The sequence below is a fragment of the Macaca mulatta genome, chromosome 9 (assembly GCF_049350105.2).
Source record: "Macaca mulatta isolate MMU2019108-1 chromosome 9, T2T-MMU8v2.0, whole genome shotgun sequence".
Taxonomy (NCBI): Eukaryota; Metazoa; Chordata; class Mammalia; order Primates; family Cercopithecidae; genus Macaca; species Macaca mulatta.
In genome coordinates, this window is record NC_133414.1 from 145,000,477 (window position 1) to 145,021,008 (window position 20,532).

Genomic DNA, 20,532 nt, shown 5'->3' on the forward strand with positions numbered 1-20,532 from the left:
GTCAGCCAGGATTCTTGGTCACAAGTAGTAAAAATCTACTCTGGTCTTCCTGGGCAGCCAGAAAATGTGCTGGGCAGCGCCAGTGGAAGGCTAAGCCCTGGGGCCAGGAAGCTGCATCTTGCCCACAGGATGGCCACATGTGGGTTGGCAGGTTGGCAGGTTGGCAGGCCAGGTGGAGTAGCCTTGGCTTGCCTCTGTACTCTCCAGTCTGGCTCCAGAGGCAGTTCTGCAGAGCTCAGACCCAGGCTTCCTGGGGGAGCCAGTCCAGGAGGGTCCCTTTGCCTAGACCATACTGGATGAGGAGGCACTGCCCCGGAGGAGGCCAGCATAGGGAGAGGCTAGGGTGGGCTGGACAGCCCAGAGGCCCCAACACAGCCTTTTCAAAGTCAGGCCAAGAAGCTGCCTTGGGAATGCCTCTGAAGATCTGTGCAGTGGCTTCTGTGGCGGCGCCCACTGCCTGTGCCTGCTGTCTTGTGCCCCACTCCCCTGTCCTCCTCCTCCCACTGGAGCTTCGGGTTATGCGGCTGCTCCTCTTAGAAGGGCTCCGTTTTGTGGGTTCTCTGTGGCTGACTCCTGATTCCCGGTTACGGCTGAGGCCAGAAGAGAGCTCAGAGTGGGCTGGACTGGCTCAGCCCTGGTCTAAAGACTGACCCCAACCCAAGAGTCTCAGCCTCTTCCCAGGAGGAGGGGTTGCCTCCCCATCTCCCAGCAGGGAGCTGCGTCCACAGACCTGTGAGCCAGGAGCACGAAGCCCTCACCAACTCCAGAGCCTACTCAGGAAGCCCAGTCCACAAGGCCAAGGCTTGTCCTGCAAATCTGTGCCCAGGGAGAAGCTGGCCAGGCTCCTGCTCTTGGGGAGAGGCCTGCAGGACCACTCCAGGACCCAAGCCCAGCCTCCCTCCAACAACCCTAGAAGGAGGTGCACTCTTGGATCCACATGGCCCCTCTCTTGCAACCATCCTCCCTGGGTTGCCCCATCCCCTGGGCCTTGGGGGCTCTACTCCCTGCCACCCCACTCTGCCTTAAGCCTCCAGAGGCACCTGTGGCTCAGCCCCTGCCCCCTGCCCTGCCCTCTGCTTGCTGTTCCTCCGGGCCACCCTCTCTCACGGCAGGTGGGGCCTGTCCTCCCTGCCTAGAAACCAAGCCGCTTAAGGAAGGGACTGTGCTGGCCTCGCTCTCTACCCACTGCTGTGTGTCTCCAGTTCTGAGAGCCCCTCGGTGCATGTATGCTGCTGGGGGAGGTCAGGGCTGAGCACCGAGTCCAGCAGGGGGCCCCGCAGTGCTGGCACTTGGGGACCCCCCTTAGCCCCCTCCCCTCCTCGGCTGGTGCTGGTGCACCCTCTGGGAGGCCTGTGGGGTCTTTCTTTGGGAGCCTCTCCAGTCCTTTCTGGAAGACCCGATAGAGGCCTCAGTGGGAGTCAGGAGCCCCTCCAGGGCTGGCGCACCTGCTTTCTGGCCTCTGTCTTGTTGATGATGCCAATGATCCTCTTCAGGGCACCCTTGGCCTTCTTCCTGTAGACGGCTGAGGACAGGAGCGGGAGCCAGGCGTTCCAGTAGTGCCGTGCGGCCAGCATCACCAGGGTGCTGCTGCCCGCGATGCCTCCAAACCTGAAAGAGGGCAGGTCATGACACGGTGGCTCCACCTGGGCCCACCTGGAGCTGCTGGACCAGGAGGGACAGGAAGGTCGGGCGCCCAGGGCCCATCCACGCGCTTGCTCCCTCCCGGGCATGTGACTTGCTCAGGTGTCCCTGCTGCATCCTCCCCAGTGGGCCTTTCTGGGCAGTACAGGGTCAGACCCCCACCAAGGTCAGGCTGTATTAGCCCAGGCAGGTACAAGGGCAAGAGGGGGCCACCACACCTCCTTGAAGACTGTGCCCTGAACTGGCCACACTGTCCACCTCGCCCTCCCTGGCAGGAGCCCTCCCTTGGGCCCACAGGACAGACCACAGCCTTGGTGAGCACAGGGGTCTGGCACAGCAGGGGATGGACACAGCCCCCACAGCACCACCCCAGCCCCTTTAGAGCCATGCACCTGGCGCTCTCCGTGAAGGCCTTGGCTGCCACCAGCCGCAGCTGCTTCCGGCCCTTCAGGTTCTCCATGATGCTCCTGCCCTGGATGCCCGTGGCCGTGCACAGCATCTCTGCCACCAGCCGGGACTCCTCGCTGCAGGACACAGGGCCAGTGAGGAGGGAGACCCCTGTGGCCCACCTTGGATCCTCCCTCCCTGGGTCACGGTCACTGACCTGTGAACTGCACAGGTGGTATTTTAAGACGGGCACCTCCTGGCCCATGAGCACATGTGCACACGGCTCCGCCCTCCCCGAATCTGAGCCAGCCTCAGGGACTCGCCAGACTGCAGGGATGCAAGGCCCTGGTCCTCTGAGGCCTGGAGTGCCCACGTGTGGCCTGGGCGCTGGAGACAGCCACCCTGGGAATGCTCTCAACCATGGAGCTGGCAGCCACGTGGCAATGGTGGGAGTGGGCTGTGGGGACATCCAGCCAGTGGACCCTCAAGACTGTCACCCCAGCTGACTCTCACAGTAACCTTATGAGAGACCCCAACTCAAAACTCACTGGCTGTGTCCAGTCAGTCCCCAGAACTGTGGCGCAGAATCACTAACTGTTTTTTTAATGATTAATCTTTAGAGGGGCTTGTGCAGCAACAGATCCACAGAACCAGCCCCTCTTTGGGGGCCGCTCCCCTCCACGGGCCCTGCTGCCCGGGCCCACATGGAAGTCTGGCCTCAGAAGGTCCACTCTGCACCCAGAGCTTGGCTGGGCGCACACTCCTGGGTGTCAACAGCAGCATCAGCTCCACGGCTCCTCATCCCTGGACATTCGCTGCTCCAGTGCTGCCGTGGCTGGGGCTGCAACACCACACACAGTAAGGCAGGATTCCCGCAATGGACGGGGAGCACGCCTTTGTGGCTCAGCTCAGAGGAGGCACCGGATTTATTCTCTGAGAAAGATGCTGGTTCACGGGTAGACTCCCTTCATGGACCAGGGTCCAGAGCCAGGGACCTGCTTGCAGGAGCAGACAGCTGCTTCTGCCCCTCTGTCCCGAAGGAGTCAAAAGAGGAAGGCGCTGCCCCTTGGCCTGCATGGACCCGTAGTGCCCAAAGCAAGCCGGTGGTGTGAAGCTGAAACCACCTTCTAAGGCGGGCATGGCGACCTAGGCAGGGCAGGAAGGAGGGTTCCGTTTCCTAGGTACTGCCGTCCTAAACATTTTGATCTGTGTTAGGCAGTTGTTGAGTGTTCCATAAATGCCAGTGAGTGAGGTCTGCTCCTTCCATCTGTAGCCTCAGTGACTTCCCCCGCTTTGCTCCGTCAGCTGCTGAAAGAGGAATGTTAAAATCTACAGCTAGAACCGTAGATGGATCCATGTTTCACTTCCTGTATTTTCAAGCTCTGCTATGAGGTGAACACACATTTAGCATTTTTATGTCTTCTTGAAGATTTAATCCTTTATGATGAGGAAGGTCTACCTCGGATAGTGCGCCTGGGCCGTTGAACCGCCACACCAGCTTTCTCGTGGTTGGCGCTTGCACAGTGCCTCTCTCCCGTCTTTTTGCCTTTAATCTGTGTCTTTACATTTGAAGAGGGTCTCCTGTACATAGTTGATCATTGGGTCTTGCTCCTATGTTCTGTGGGATAAACTGCATTTTAACTGTAGTGCTGGTTCGTTTACATTTAATGGAATGACTGTTATGACCAGGGTCAAATCCACCATTTGCTCCTTGCTTTCCTGTTGACTTACATGTTCTTTGTTCCTTTCCTCCCTTTTTTTTGCATGAACTAAATATTTTTAGTATCCCAATTCATATCCTCTATCAGATTTTTCGTTATATCTCTTTGCTTCATTCCATTTCTTAGCACTTGCTCTGGGGATTGCAGTATGCGTCCTTCACCACCCACGTCTACCTCACCCGAGTCCTACTCCACGTCACGTGCGGCAGGAGGGCCCTCGGAATCGCTGCCTCTCAGCCCATCCCGTGTATTTCCACTGCCCTGCATCTTGCCTCTATATTATGAAAAATCCCACAATAGGATCTTATTTTTGCTTTAAAAGGTCAAGTGTTTCTTGAAGAATTTAAGAACTGAAAGGGAAAAAAGTCTTTTATGTTTACCCCCAAATTTACCATTTTTCATGTTTTTCATCTCCTCTAGCATGTCCTCTTCTAAGGATTGGCTGGGAATGGATCCTCTTAGCTTTTATTAGTCTTAAAATGTCTTGATTCTGTATTCATTTCTGAGGACTATTGCTGGTGGATATAGAATTCTAGATTGACAGTTTTTCTTTTTCAACACTTAAAAACCATCACCCTTTGTATTCTGGTTTGCATTGTCTCTGATGAGAAGCCAGCAGCAATTCTTGCCCTGGTTTTCCTGTATGCACAGATCCATGCCCACGCTAACTTCTTTCCAGGATCTTCTCCCGGTCTTTGGTCTTCGGCAATGTGACTACAATTCCCCCACGATGGAGCCAGGCGTGGTTCGTTTTGCGTTTATCCCACTTGGGGTTCCTTGAAAGTCTTGGATCTCCAGGTTGATATTTTTAATTCAACTTGTAAAATTTTCAGCCATTATGTTTTCAAATGTGTGTATTTTGGCCTCCCCCGGCTGCCCCTGTCTTCCTGAGACTCCAGTTGCACTCAGGTTAGACCCCCTGCTATGGCGCCCCGGTCACAGAGTGAAAGCTCTATGGCCCCACTGGTCGCAGACGGAAAGCTCTGTTCATTTAGTTTCTCCGTTTTTCTCCTTGTGCTTCGGTTTTCAGAGTCTGCTGGCCTGGATTCGAAGTTACTGATCATTCTTCAGTGTCCAGCCTGATGATATGCTCTTCCAGTGGCATTTCCATTTCAGACACTTTGTTTTTCATTTCTAGGAATTCCATTCAGTTACTTTATTATAGGTTCCATTCTTTATTGAAATTCCTGTCTGTACACTAGTTATTTCCATTGAAAATCTGTGATTATATTGACAGCAGCTGTTTTCGACTCCTTGTCTGCTCATGTCAACATACACCACAGCTGGGTCCATCGGCTGCTTTTTTTCATCCTGGTTATAAGTCACATTTTCTTGCTTTTGTGCACATCTAGTAATTTCTGACTTTGTGCTGGACATTGTGAGGGCTCAACTGCTGAAAGTGTGGACTGTGTCGACTTCCTTTAAAGAGTGTTGGGTTTTGTTCTGACAGGCAGTTAATTACTGGTGGCTCAGCTTCATCCTACTGACATGTGGTTTAGGCTTTGTTGGGGCAAGTCTGCACTCACCCCATTGCTAAGGTGTGTCTTTCTGAATGCCTGGAGTTCAGTGAGGTACCCCCTGATGTGAGCTGGTCATAACTCCAACTTCTCTTAGCACAGGATGGCCTCTGGCATCTTGTCAGCTTACAGACCCCTCCATACCTGTTTTCTGCCAGGCCTGGAATGTAGTCCTGCGCACACATCGTTTACCACCAGGCAGGCCACAGACTCATGGGTGGCTCCACAGAACGAGGGCCCTGCCCCACATGCCCACGTCACGTCCTAGACACCTCAGCTGCTGCAGCCCCAAGCCCTGACCTGTTTCTCCCCACGACTCTTCCATCTGAGGCCCACTCCCCAGGCTGCAGTGTGGGAAGCTCCCTGAGGCAGAATGCAGAGCCCACTTCTGATATTTCCTTCTAGCAAGAATGGCTGCCTTGTACTGCCTGCTATCCAACAGCTAAAAACAACTGTCTCATGTATATTTTCAAGTTTTACGGTTTTTCTTTTTCACAGCACAAGAGTATGACACCCATTATGCTTTCAAGGCCAGAACTAGGTGACTTTTAAATTTATATTAATAACATTACATATAAATATACATAATACATAATATATAAATATATATAAAATCACTGTTGGTGATAACGTTAAATAAAAATGTTGAGCTGAGTTGGAAGGTCCAAATGACACTCTTAGACTATTGTTCTTTACGTATTTTGTGTGTATTTTAAGAATCTCATGAAATTTCTTATTAATATAAATTCCTTGACGTTAATAGCATAAGTGTGAAACTGATTTGGTAACTACACATTCACAAATTGAGAGTATGAACTGATTAGTAACTGTTCTACTTTTCACCAAGAACGGAAAGCCACTTTGCCATTAGTGTAAAATGCTATCATAAAAGCTACACTGTGACAAATTCCATGCTAGACTTTCTACACATAATTTTCAAAATGGAAAGAAATTAGGATGAAGAACTGAAATACGTGTAAACTTTTTAAAGTATCTCTTACAAAGGCTGATCGTCTGCTGCATGTGGGCATGGGTCCTGCTGGACTCGGGGAGGGCCTGTGGTCTGACAGTGACCAGCGAGGTGACATCATCTCCTGCTGAGCAGCAGCCTGCGGGGTTTCTCCAGCCTCCTGCACCCAGGCTGCCCGCACCCAGGATCACCCGCCTGTGGCACCCAGGCTGCCCGCACCCAGGATCACCCGCCTGTGGCGCCCAGGCTGCCCGCACGCAGGATCGCCCGCCTGTGGCGCCCAGGCTGCCCGCACGCAGGATCGCCCGCCTGTGGCGCCCAGGCTGCCCGCACGCAGGATCGCCCGCCTGTGGCGCCCAGGCTGCCCGCACCCAGGATCGCCCGCCTGTGGCGCCCAGGCTGCCCGCACCCAGGATCGCCCGCCTGTGGCGCCCAGGCTGCCCGCACGCAGGATCGCCCGCCTGTGGCGCCCAGGCTGCCCGCACGCAGGATCGCCCGCCTGTGGCGCCCAGGCTGCCCGCACGCAGGATCGCCCGCCTGTGGCTGTGGAAACCCACCCACGCTGCACCCAGGGCAGAGGGGCTCCTGCTGGGCGCAATGACACCAAGTGCCACTAGAGGACAGCAATGGTCCACAAAGGACTTTCCAAAAGTCCTCACATGGAAATCCAATTTTTCCAGTCTCATATGACCTCTCCTTTTCCCTGTTACCGTATGTATAAATTTACAGCTTTAGCTAATTTAACAGAAAAATTGATTTTTAAGTCAACTTACACAGCAGTGGCAGGGCCAGGGCGCCCAGCCCCGACATCCTCCTGTTGTGTGCTGCTGTGCCCTCAACACTTGGGGAAGTAATGCTAACTCAGTTATGAGGAGGCTCTGTGCAGAGCACTGTGCACCATCACCTCTGTGACGCTGTCTTTGTAGTTTATTTCTCTTAGAAATAATGTTTGTTCTGTTCTGTTTGGAGACAGAGTCTCGCTGTGCCACCCAGGCTGGAGTGCAGTGGCACAATCACGGCTTGCTGCAGCCTCGACCTACAGGCTGCTTACAAGGATGAATTAAGTTCAGCTCACTCAGACCCCCTGTAGCCCCTTTCAACTGACCTGTGTGGCCAGTGACCGCATGACACTTAATCCCCACCTATCACCTTGGCACCTACAATGTCATGCCAGCCTCTCATCTTCCGGTCCCCACCGTGACCCTGGTGACTCACCTTCCCGGCGAGGACCACAACACCCACACTTCCCTTAGCTCATCCTTCCTGCTCTACCAGCGGATGTTACCTGCGCTTTTCCTTCACTTTTGTATTGCCAAAATCCATCCTTTCGTCAAAATGCTTCCTTCTTTGTCAACAAGTTAATCCTAAAAGTGGAATATCATGAACACCATGTTTCTCACTGGAGAGTCTGGCTGTAAATGACTTGGTTTCCCAGACTCTCTAATTGGTGTGCCCCACTGAACTGTCCCCACCCGTCATGTGAGGGACTCTGTTTCCCCGCCCTCCCCAGGGTCCTCCTGAGCCGCCTGATGCGGTCAGGCAGCTCTCTCTGCACAGCGTCCAACTGGGGACAGCTCTTGACTACTTTCCCGGGTTGAATCTGTTATTTCTAGCATCCCACATATCTTTCTCTTTTTTTTTTTTTGGTTTACTTCCTTGTTTTTCTGGATCATATCCTCAAGAAACTTTCTAAAAATGGTGTATGGGAAGTATACTCTCTGGGTCCTTTTGTCTAAAATGGCTTATTTTGACCTGATACGTGACTGACAGTTTGGGTGAGCTCGAATTCGAGGCTGAAAACTACCTCCACTTGGAATGTTCTATTTTCTTTCTGCTTCAAGTGGTGGCTGCTGAGAAGGCTGGGGCAGTTCTATTTCCTGCTCCTCTGATCTCGGCCTGGGGTCAGTCAGAGACTTCCAGAGACACCTCTGATCCCAGCCTGGTGTCTCAGCATGTCCAGAGCCAGGCAGATGTATTTTCAGCCTCAGCACATCCAGGGCCTGAGGGGCCAGGGTGGGTGGCCGGCGTCTCCTGCTTATGCCCGAGCTGCAGGGCTGGGGATGCACCCCCGGCCCCACCTGCACAGGAAGGCCAGGGAGGGACACCAAAGCAGGCGAGTTTCCTTTTGGAAGCAAATTGATTTGTATTACAGACTGCAGGGAAAACGTAACCTCTAGCCTCTGACAGAGGGATGCCAAGAGGGGGGCCTGGCACGGAATCCTGTCCATATGGTTTTGGAAGAAAGATCATTCGCAATGAAAAGCCCCTCGATGTTGGCAGAAAACAGTGGGACATGGCTCCATCCCAACCCTGCTCCAGCCCTTTGCTGCCACGCTCTCCCTCCAGCTCCCCTGGTGAACATGGGGCACCACATGGCAGCGCCAGGCCAGCAGGGCAGGGTCCCAGGTGCATGGCTCCTGGCAGGGCTCACAGCCTCCTGAGCACTCTCAGCCTCACCCCTGCCAAGGCAGTGCTTGCAGCCCATCGCCTGGGTTCAGTCCCAGCTCTGCCACTCACCCCAGCTGGGTGGCCTCAGGAGCAACTTGGCCTCTGCCTGCCCATTTCCTGCTCTAGAGCCTGGGAACAGTAGTGCCTGCCAACCGAGGAGACTGAACGGGGGGCCTGGTGCATGATGCCCCATCTGGACACTGAGAAGAATGAACGGAGGCCTGGCACATGATGCCCCGTCCTGGGCACTGAGAAGAGTGAATGGGGGGCATGGCACGTGATGCCCTGTCCTGGGCACTGAGAAGAGTAAATGGGGGGCCTGGTGCATGATGCCCCATCTGGACACTGAGAAGAATGAACGGAGGCCTGGCACATGATGCCCCATCCTGGGCACTGAGAAGAGTGAGCGGGGGGCCTGGCGCGTGATGCCCTGTCTGGGCACTGAGGAGAATGAACCGGGGGCCTGGTGAGTGATGCCCCATCCTAGGCACTGAGAAGAGTGAGGGGAGGCCTGGCACGTGATGCCCCATCCTAGGAACTGAAAAGAGTGAATGGGGGCATGGCGCGTGATGACGCATCCTGAGAACTGAGAAGAGTGAATGGAGGCCTGGCACATGATGCCCCATCCTGGGCACTGAGAAGAGTGAATGGGGGCCGGGCACATGATGCCCCATCCTGGGCATTGAGAAAAGTGAACAGGGGGCCTGGTACACGGTGCCGTCTTGAGCACTGGCCTGCTTGTGCCTCTGAGCACCCAGGAGACCCTGAACATGTGGAAGTTGCCAACGTGAAAGGCATCTTGGCACGTTCCCATGTTGGCCTCGCATCCCCACGGGTGTGGCCAACACAGGCCCTGGAGCCATCCCGGTGGGCAGGGCCGTGGGAAGACGGGGCGTGGGCCTGGGGTGCTCCTCGGCTCTGGCAGGTGCTGCCACACTGGCCATTTGGCCACAGAAAACATCTTCACAGCCTTTGGGTCGGCAGTTTCATCTTCCAGGATTATTAGACCCAGGAAATTGGCCAAAAAGAACCTCAAGGGAAACAACCTTTACCGCGGAAGCATTTACAACCGATGGAAACGGCCTCGTATTCAAAAACGGGGAAAAGATTAGGGACGATAATAATCACCCGACTGGATGGAACACGGTAAGCCACTAAAAGTGAGATCCGTGAAAATTAAAGAATGGGAATGTTCTGTGTCCGGCTACGCTGCCGACGGGGCCTGGCGGGACGGCTGACTCTGGAGGGCGCGCGAGGGACCCGAGTCAGAGGCCACTTTCTTTTTTTCCTTTTTTTTTTTTTTAAGATCAGATTTATTTGGAGAAAAAAAAACCCACAACCCAAAGGATGGGATTTTACATCAAGACGTCTCCCAGGTAACAAGTCTACAGATGACAAATCATTTTCATAGAAGATACTTTTGTACAAATTTTACATGTATTCAGCAGCAGGACATCAATCAATCCCCGTTTCTATTTTAATAGGGGTAGGGGAGGTAGGGGAGAGGGAAAAACAGTTTTGGATATAACTATCTGGAAGAAGAGGAGACACTGGGTGTAACTGTCTGGAAGGGGAGGAGACACTGGGTGTAACTGTCTGGAAGGGAAGCAGACACTGGGTGTAACTGTCTGGAAGGGGAGGAGACACTGGGTGCAACTGTCTGGAAGGAGAGGAGACACTGGGTGTAACTGTCTGGAAGGGGAGCAGACACTGGGTGTAACTGTCTGGAAGGGGAGCAGACACTGGGTGTAACTGTCTGGAAGGGGAGGAGACACTGGGTGTAACTGTCTGGAAGAAGAGGAGACACTGGGTGTAACTGTCTGGAAGGGGAGCAGACACTGGGTGTAACTGTCTGGAAGGGGAGGAGACACTGGGTGTAACTGTCTGGAAGGGGAGCAGACACTGGGTGTAACTGTCTGGAAGGGGAGGAGACACTGGGTGTAACTGTCTGGAAGGGGAGGAGACACTGGGTGTAACTGTCTGGAAGGGGAGCAGACACTGGGTGTAACTGTCTGGAAGGGGAGGAGACACTGGGTGTAACTGTCTGGAAGGGGAGCAGACACTGGGTGTAACTGTCTGGAAGGGGAGGAGACACTGGGTGTAACTGTCTGGAAGGGGAGCAGACACTGGGTGTAACTGTCTGGAAGGGGAGGAGACACTGGGTGTAACTGTCTGGAAGGGGAGCAGACACTGGGTGTAACTGTCTGGAAGGGGAGGAGACACTGGGTGTAACTGTCTGGAAGAAGAGGAGACACTGGGTGTAACTGTCTGGAAGGGGAGCAGACACTGGGTGTAACTGTCTGGAAGGGGAGGAGACACTGGGTGTAACTGTCTGGAAGGGGAGCAGACACTGGGTGTAACTGTCTGGAAGGGGAGCAGACACTGGGTGTAACTGTCTGGAAGGGGAGCAGACACTGGGTGTAACTGTCTGGAAGGGGAGCAGACACTGGGTGTAACTGTCTGGAAGGGGAGCAGACACTGGGTGTAACTGTCTGGAAGGGGAGCAGACACTGGGTGTAACTGTCTGGAAGGAGAGGAGACATTGGGTGTAACTGTCTGGAAGGGGAGCAGACACTGGGTGTAACTGTCTGGAAGGAGAGGAGACATTGGGTGTAACTGTCTGGAAGGGGAGCAGACATTGGATGTAACTATCTGGAAGGATGGGAGACATGAAGAGGGCAAACCCTAGCTTTTCATTATCTACAATCAATGGTTTTTCCTTTAAAAAAAAAAAAAACAACCTTTCAATCTTCAACACTCTTTAAAAGCCCACTTCTTAGCTACTGGCCAATCCACACCAATTATTTAAACTCGCTTGGTACACACCTTTGCCAACGGGGTAGATTATATTCACTATGCCCACTGCTGCAGCACGCATCGACCCACGCCCCTGCGTGGCCGAACACGGCCTAATCTAGGACTGACGGGAGACGGGCTTGCAAACCAAGATCAACGGGTTGCTTCCCTGCTAGTACTGTCTACCAAGCTGATCCCTACAAAACTGCACATAAAAGCAGGCAAGTGTAGCTACTGTGTTGCAAGAGAAACCAGGACCTTGTTAAATGATTCTCTCCATTACCATCTATTCTCTCAAGGGAAGCTTTAAAAAAATATAATAAAGAAAAACAACACATTGGTCTGGCCGCCTCAGGAATCCGACAAGCATTGGTGTGGCATTTCAGTGGAGAGGGAAACTTGGGGGAAAAAAACTCATCAAGGTTGTAAAAAAGGCTCCCAATTTAACTGTCCCTGTCCCCATGTATCCACCACCCAAGACCACCCATTATTCTGGAGCACTCTGATCTATCAAAGGGGTCAGAGCATCAGGAGCAGGTGAGGAGTGAGAACCAAAAGACACCAAGAAACCGATTTGCCTGAGAAAAGCAGCGATTCTTCCTTCCACAGCTCTCCACGGCTGAGAGATAAAATGCCCAAGACATCACCTACGTCACTTCGAGACTGCTTTTTGGGAGGTTAAGAGTGGCACGAAGAACTTAAGATGACGACAAGAGTCTAAATTTTTAGTTTCAAGGTTTCAACAGAATGTGGATATATTCAAACTTTCAAAAAGGACAGTGTTTAGAAAGGGTAAAACTAGGACACAGAAAACACTGGGAATTACCACGACCCTGAAGTGCTTCTGGCTCCAGGAAACCACCATTCATGTGTTTGCTGGAGGTCACACGATTTTCCCCTATTACCTGGTGCAAAATGACTCATCACTTCCCAAAAGCTTCTTTTCAAACCACGACTTTCCCATTTATTTTGGTCCAACGCAGTCCTATTCTTTATGGCCTATAGTCTCACTCCCAACTACCCCCCGGGGGGTAAAAAATAATAACAATAATAATAATAATAATTCCCCCTAGGCTGGCCCCCAAAACTCAGAATTAAATAAGAGGAGGGGCTGGCAGCCTCCTGGAGACTAAAACAACTTGAGGCTAAATCTACCTTTCCAAGAGTGGAAAATTTATTCAGATAACGTCTGAGAATTTATATATGCACAGGCCATTTTCTTTCATTGAAATTACCCTTATTTTCAAATTTAATTAGCTTGCATATCTGTCTATTCAAAATTATTTCAAAGCTGTATGTCATTAGAAATGGCAGTTTTTTACCTGCTGAATGTCCGTGTCCCTCAGAATTCCCTTCTATCTGCCATAGGCAGAGTGTCCGTGTCCCTCAGAATTCCGTTGCTGGGAGATCCTCACCCCCACAGTGATGGTGTTGGCGTGGGCCTTTGAGGGGGGTTGGATCATGGGGATGGAGCCCTCACCAACAGGGTTAGTCCCTTATGAAAGGGACCCCAGAGAGCCCCTGCCCCTTCCCGCATGCGAGGACACAGGAGGAGGCACCGTCTGGGAGCTGGGAAGGGGCCCTCGGCAGACGCCAACTCTGCCGCACCTCGATGGGACCTCCAGCCTCCGGAACTGTGAGCAGGAACCATCTGGGGTGGGAGCCCCCCATCTGTGGCCCTTCGTCCCAGCCTCTGAAGGCTGAGGCCCCCACTTTCTGTGCCAACGATGCACACGCAGCCAGCAGGCCACACACCCCTCCTGGGAGGCCCACGTGACTTGAGAATCCTTCCCGACCAGCTTTCCACGGGCCACTGCTGCCGTGTCCATGAGGGCCCAGGGCTGGCAGGAGGAGGCTGCCTGTGCACGTGGCTGAGGCCCACAGGAAGGTTTCTGGACGGGGCCTGGGGACCTGGCGGGGCTCACATGCACCCTGATCTGTGATTGCAGCCCAGGCCCGCACTCCCTGCCCATTCTGGGGGAATTGGTCCAGTCATGAGAGCTTACTTACGGCCCAAATATCTTCAGGTACTTGATGCCCATTTCCACAGCCCTGTGAGCACAGGCCATGGTGGTCTCATGGTCACGTGCCGCATAGGCGAAGTGGGTCAGCCGCGTCAGGGTCTGCAGCTCCACCAGGGGGTCCGACCAGTTGCACTCGGAAGCCATTTTCACCAACTTCCAGTGGGTGGCAAGAGAAGGAGCACCGTGTTAGCAACAACGACCTTCCAGCGGCCGCAGCCCCACGGACCACGCAGCACGTGTGATTCTACACAGAGGCGTGGCCTGCGAAGGGCCACTGCGCCACAGACCACAAAAGCTGAGCTACCACGTCCATGCCTGTGAGGGCCCCTGATGTTTTTGCAGCTCCCACACTCCACAGGGTGTCCTGGACACGGGACTGGTGTGTGCAGTCCCCGGCTGCCCCTGAGCGGCGCAGGGTGGGGCGGGACATGGAGGGTCCGCTCAGACAGCGTTTGCCTCACACCAGGAAACGGGGACTCTGAGCATAAAGCTGAAGGAAGTGCGCAGAGGGGCGCAGCTCTGTTGGGAGGTGGAGGAGAGCGGGGCAGAGTGGGGGTCAGCATGCACGATGAGGCTTGAGTTCCAGCCACCTTGGGCAACACCTCGGACCCTCGGCGTCCTCGCCTCTGGGCCCCCGGCCTCCGGAGACCCCTGGGGACACCTACCTGGGCCAGGGAGGGGACAGTGAAGTCCATGAGGCCCAGCCCGTTGCATGAGTACATTTCCAAGGCAATGAGGACTCTGGTCACCGAGCTGACATCCTCGTTGGTGCCCTGGTGGGAAGGATGCCCTGAGTGCCTCAGCCCGAGAGTGCGGGGGAGTCTGGAACATGTGTGAATCGAACACTACGAGGTATTAGTTTTATGGCAACAATCAGACCACGAAATTGGGAGCGTTTAGACCTTAGGCTGTGTTTCTAACTGTGAATCTGCAGGTCATCTTCTCATACAACGAGGAGCCCCAGGACTGTGCGGCCCCATGTGTGAGGCAGCCTTGTCTGCTGGCTGGGGGATCCCCAAGGAGGGAAGGACCAGTGGGCCTGACACGGTGGCTGCCTGGCCAGGCAGGTTGATGCCTGGACCCTCCCCACCTCCCTGGGCCCCACTCGGCCCTGGCTCCTGGCCAGGTTCCAAGGCCCCTCCTCCATCAGGCCTTCCAGGAGCTCATGGGGCCGGCCCTGGGCCCGCTCCTCCTTGGGAGAGGGCAGCATCCCCCAGGCCCAGCAGCTCACAGACCCCGTGGACAGGTGGGCAGAGGAGGCCCCGTGCCGCACTCAAGGTCAGTCAGCGGCAGTGAGTTCAATGGGAAAAGGGAGTGCCCAGGCCATCCCTGGTGGCTCCATCTGGAGCCAAGTGGTCCTGGGGGCCCCACCACCCCCAGCTGTCTTGGACCTCTACGTCCACAGGGCCTCGATCGGAGGCCAGATGCGGGCAGGGGCGCCCACCTGCTCCTCGGTGCCCAGCCGCGGCCCAATCTGCTGCTGTAGCAGCTGCTTGGCCTTGACCCAGGTGGCGATGAGCTGCTGCCGGGTGCTGGTGGGCACCGTCTCCTCGGGCGCACTCCCATTGGTCAGGTTCAGGGCAAACTCGCAGACCTAGGATGGATGTGTTCTTGGTCATGAAACCTGAATTCTAAACAGGGGACCTTGAGCCAAGATCCAAACCATTAAAAGATGGATGGACCCAGCTCCTGTTCCAGCCTGTGAAACACATGAGACCTCAGGCCCCCCAGGGCTGCACCAAAAACCCAGCAGACGAAGCCCCACCCCCAGGTGCTGAGGACGAGGACACAGCCGCACACACGGGGAGGCAGCTGCCACCTGCCCTCCAGTGCACCCCGGTCCTCTCACTCCTGAGCTGTCTTGGGAACACCTGCTCCTTGTAAAACATCTCAGTAGCACAGACACCTACTGGGCAGCGTCCTTCCCCTTCCTCCCCCTCCATCCTTGCTTCTGGATAAACTTTCAAACGCTGGTCAAGTTCCACACAGACCTTCCATCGGAATGTGTTTGGGGAGCACTGACTCCCCTCTTCACCACCTGGCTGCCAGTCCAGGCACTGCCCAAGCCGGCTTCCTCTCACTCTGCCATTCACTCTGTGCTCCCGGATTGCCAGGTCAGTGCTGGCGCTTCCTCTCAGCATCTGGATCCAGCCGTCATCACATCCAAGAGGGAAGCTCCTCTGCACCCCCAGCTGCCTCCCGGGGCCCACAACAGGCTCAGCTGCACTCACAGCTGCCCGAGCTGCCCACGGCGCCCTCCCCTCCACAGCCTCCAGCCTGATCCCTGCAGGTCCCCGGAGCCGGCCCCTGGTCCCCTCTCAGAAGAACGACCTGTACCTGATGCCACAGCCGGTGCTCCTGGCCATCCTGGCTGGATCACACTGACTGCCCAGGGCCAGCCGTCCCCACTGGGAGCTGGTAGCACCAGGGCCCTCTCTGGCTGTGGCCTAGCACAGCTGACCGTCAGTGCTGACCATGAGTGCCGTGCCGCAAGCTCGAGACTCTCCAGCCCACGGTTTTATCCACGGCCCAGAAAGGGTCATGCGGGATGAGCTTTAGCACAAAGTCTTCCTTCAAGGGTGGGGACAGCTCCCTCCCTGTGCCCCTGCGGGGACACTCAAGGCCTCCCTGCCCCGGCCCCACCGCGGGCGCTCCACACACAGGCTCCAGGAGGTTCCGACTCCCCTGACCCTTTAGGAAACCGGCTTTCTCCCGGGTTCTCTGAGGCTGTTCTGAGTTAGAAACGGGCAGTGGCTTGACACACACTTCGGCAACATCCGTCAACGTGAACACTCCCTTTTCCCTTCCTTTTGGATTACAACAAAATCCAAATTCCGTGGGATAAATGATCCGCCTGGGCCACCAGGATCGTCCCACACACTGGCTCTGCTGCGTTTTACTGGGACGGCTGCATTTGTGGGTGACACGGTCCCTGTTTCCCGCTGTTCCAATCCGCCATTTCTGGTTCTATTTCCACTCCCCTCAGCCTGGAGCCCGCCCCGAGGGGAGGCCCACACCCACCCATAGGTCTTGCTTTCCTCTCTCCAGCCCTGGCTTTACTTCCTAGCAACTGGAGCCTCTGACGTTTTACTTCCTAAATTGTTCTTACGTCTGTCACCTCCACTGAGGGCGGTTTGCTCTCCCAGGGCCTTTCCAGGAGCCTTCAGAAGCTCAGCCCCAGCCTCCAGCCTCAGGTCTGCAGGGCTCTGTCTCGGTGGGGTCGGCTGCCTCCCGGCTCTCTCCCTCCACTCCCGCCCCCTCACACACACACCTCTCTCTCTCTCTCTCTCCCCCCCCACCTCTTTCTCTGTCTCTTCTCCTCTCTCTTCTTCTCTCTCCTTTCTCCTCTGTCTTTTCCTCTCTCTCTCTTTTCTCTGTCTCTTCTCTCTCCCTTCCTCTCTCTCTCTCCTTTCTCCTGTCTCTCCTCTCTCTCTCTTATCCTCTTTCCTCTCTCTCTTTTCTCCTCTCTCCTTTCCTCTCTCTCCTCTCACTTCTCCTCTCTTCTCTCTCCTCTCCTCTCTCTGTTCACCTTTCTCTCCCCCCAACCCTGTCTCTCTCTCGGCACCATGGAGGTGCTACCTCCACCGCTGTTTTGATCTCGGAGGTGGCTCCTGCGTCCAGTGGGCTGTGAAACGTGTTTGGTCGCATGAATTTCCTGGACTTCTCAGCAGCCTGGACTGGAATCCAGCTGATGATCAGGCCTCGCGCCAAGGTGTTGCAGAGCGTCACCAGCATCACGGGGTCCCTGGGAGACACGCTTGTCAGAGGGAATCTTGGCCCCCGCAGGCCACACCCCGATCCCATGCACAGAGTCCTCAGGTCACGGTAGGAGGCCTGAGATGCACGGGTGCCCACGACCCTCCTCTGCTAGGACGCAGAGGGCCACGGAGCGCAGCTGCCTGCCTTTGTTCCGGGGTCTCCCGAGGGAAGAAGCCCCTCCTTGCGTGACCGCAGCACTGCCCACACACACCCACTGTGGCCCGTGGCCTTGACGATGCTCAGGAGGTGGTACAGGGCGTCCACCAGCTCCTTCTGCCGCCCGGCCAGGATCAGGTGGTGGTTGTGGTTCAGGACGTAGACCACGGCGTTCTGTACGATCCACGCCTCCTGGATCTCCTGTCCGATCTCCGCGGAGCGTAGCCAGTTATTCATGGCATACTGGGACAGACTCTCCACCCAGGTTCTGCAAAATGAGCACGTCAAGCCCTTCATGCAGGGTCCCCAGCCCCGGAGCCGGGACCAGGACGGCCAAGCCCTTCATGCAGGGTGCCCAGTCCCGGGGCCGGGACCAGGACGGCCAAGTGCTTCATGCAGGGTGCCCAGCCCCGGGGCCGGGACCAGGACGGCCAAGCCCTTCATGCAGGGTGCCCAGCCCGGGGGCCGGGACCAGGACAGCCTGTCAGGGACCAGGCTGCAGGCGGGAAGCGGGTGGGGGCGGGTGGGCGTCGACCAAACTCCATCTGCATTCACAGCGCTGCTGCCACTGGCACTCCCGCCTGAGCCCCGCCTCCCGTCCCATCAGCAGCCGCGTTCCACTCTCATGGGAGGGCCACCCACACGGCCAGCTGCGCCTTCCGAGGATCTAGGCTGCGCGCTCCTTGTGAGAACCGAAGCAACGCCTGACGGTCTGAGGTGGAAGCAGCTTCACCCCGGGACCAGCCTCCCCCGAGCCAGTCATGGAAAAACTGTCTCCCACAAAACCAGTGCCCGGGGCCAACACAGCTGGGGACGGCTGCCTACGTGTGAAACAGTCTTTCCCACCCGTCCTCTCTAAAGACAGTGTAGACTCTTCTACGAGACTCCCTTGTTTCCGGAAGTCTGTGGAGCCTGGGCTCAGAAAGGGGCTCCTGTGGGGGCTGCACGGGCGGAGACACTCTGCCCCACCCTCCACCCAGCCCCCCACAGCCTGCGCGCTCCACCTGAAGCACTGGGGCCCAGCCTGGTGCTCCCCATTCCCAGCGGCCCCCTCGTTCCAGTTTGTCCTCATCCTCCCTGGACACCTCCAACAGCCCCAGCTGGTTCCCATGGCCACGAGCACTCACACCTGCCACGGGACCCCCGCTCACCTGCAAACCTCCGGCCCCCGGCCCGAGGCTGCGTCCAGCCACACTGCAGCTGCCTCGCGCCTCCTGGCCTTGCTCCACACTGCGAAGCGCCGCCCTCCCTCCTGCCCAAGCGAGCATCTTCCTCTTCCTCCCCACCTGAATTACGCCCTTCCCCAGGGAGCTGGCACACGGAGCGCAGGGCAGTCAGCCTTCACTCAGCAGTGTGGACGTGGACAGGGTCTGTCCGTCCCACTAGACCAGGCTGGGCAAACAGCATTTTGGACTTTGCAAGCTCCACATAGTCTTCACTATATTTTTTCTATTTTGTTTTACAAATTTAAAAGTGTCAAAGCCACTCTCAGCTCACAGGCTACAAACAGCTTGAGCCCTGATTTTCAGACTGTCCTCTGTCTATGAGCAGGCCCAGCAGGAGTGCAGAGCCCTGCCCAGCCTTGGGCCTTGGGATGCCTGGAAAGGCATCCGGAGCCCCTGCCTGAAATGATGGGGCTGTGAGGGCTGGGAGCCTGGGGCCGGCCTGGGCCAGGCAGCTCCTCACAGAGCCCAGAGCTGCTACAGGAGACGGGATCCCGAGAGGCCAAGACAAAGGCCGCCTGCGGCCGTCATCGTCATTGCTGCTGCCTGACCACCTCTTCCCTCCAAAGGGCTCGGCTGGGTGGCTCCAGGCGTGCACAGCAAGCAGGGACAGCTGACTTTCCTTCTGCCCCGTGTGACCGGTGAGGACAGGGACGCTGTGCCCAGCTTCTGTTGCATGGATAGTCGGGACACCCAAGGTTACCACGTTCATGTGCTTGGCGCAGCTGCATCGGAGGGATAAGTTCCCGTGTCCTACGCACGGTAAGCAACTATAGTTTACGGGGATGCTGGGAGGGGGACACTGAACGTCCCCAACAGCGAGAAACAACGCACGTCCAACACGACGGATTCACTAATTACCCAGATCTGATCACCACATTACATGGATCAAAACGTCACTATGCACCCCAGAAACATTAAATTATTACTTGTCAATTAAAAAAATAGGTTAAAAATATTTAATTTTAGATTAAAAATAGGTAAAAACCATCACTGCTGGTAAAGCACTCCAATTTCATGATTGTTTCTGAACTTGGAGCCTCATGTCGGCAAATCCTGTGAGATATTCTGTACAAACTAATTTTGCTTATTGACACACAAGGAGTTTTCGAGGCCAAGGCAGTCCTTGATGGCTTTTCCCACAATAGGAGGGAGAGCAGAGCTTTTCCTCTGAGCAAATACAGAAGCTGCTCCTATTTCCTGCCACGAAGACCACCTCCCCACAGCTGCCTTTCATGCACCACCAGAGGGACCGACGAGAGTGACACGGTGGAAAAGACACTCGTGAACTTCTCCTCGTAGTGACAACAAACGATGCCTGGGGTCTTGCTAGGAACAACTGCTAAAAACAAGTGAGGCCACATCACCCCGTTTCCTCTTTCATGGTCTCAATGTCATTTACGTGACAGTGGACACTTCCCCGACACGAGAAGCCTGTGTCCTTACGAATGCGAAGGGCGTCCCTCCCTACGCCAGGCTGAGTGCAGGGCACCCTCTGACCCACGGCCCGGGCAGTGCTCAAGGCCACCGTCGCCTCTGCCCACCTGTATGTGATCCACTCGGCATTCGCCTCCGGGGGCTCAGGCACGTAGCCGGCTGGGTGCTGGCTCAGGTCTTCTGGGGGGATGGCCCGGTCATTCAGCTCTACACCTTCTGACCGCAGCAAATGAACCGTGGCCTGCAAAACACACATGCAGTGGGAGGGGTTGTGGGTGGAGCACGGGCCAGCCCCAGACAGGAAACACACACGCCCTTCCCTCAGCTCTGATCTGAAAATGCCAAGCACAGGCTGGGAGAACCGTCTGCTGCGCCCTTTCCAAGCCGGGCCTGCCCCGACAGCCACTCCAGGGACTAAAGCCCGTCCCTCACAGACTTTCTCCACCCATCAGC

At 55.7% G+C, this 20,532-nt stretch overlaps 1 protein-coding gene across 1 annotated transcript in view; it reads right to left on the reverse strand.

The window, feature by feature from the left end:
- Window positions 1-20,532, reverse strand: part of CFAP46 (cilia and flagella associated protein 46) — a 128,339-nt gene that overhangs the window by 80,824 nt on the left and 26,983 nt on the right. The window contains 8 exon segments of the mRNA NM_001190957.3: window positions 1,446-1,608; window positions 2,034-2,165; window positions 13,491-13,657; window positions 14,170-14,277; window positions 14,949-15,098; window positions 17,084-17,249; window positions 17,475-17,687; window positions 20,187-20,320. Coding sequence (NP_001177886.3) covers window positions 1,446-1,608; window positions 2,034-2,165; window positions 13,491-13,657; window positions 14,170-14,277; window positions 14,949-15,098; window positions 17,084-17,249; window positions 17,475-17,687; window positions 20,187-20,320 — 1,233 coding nt within the window.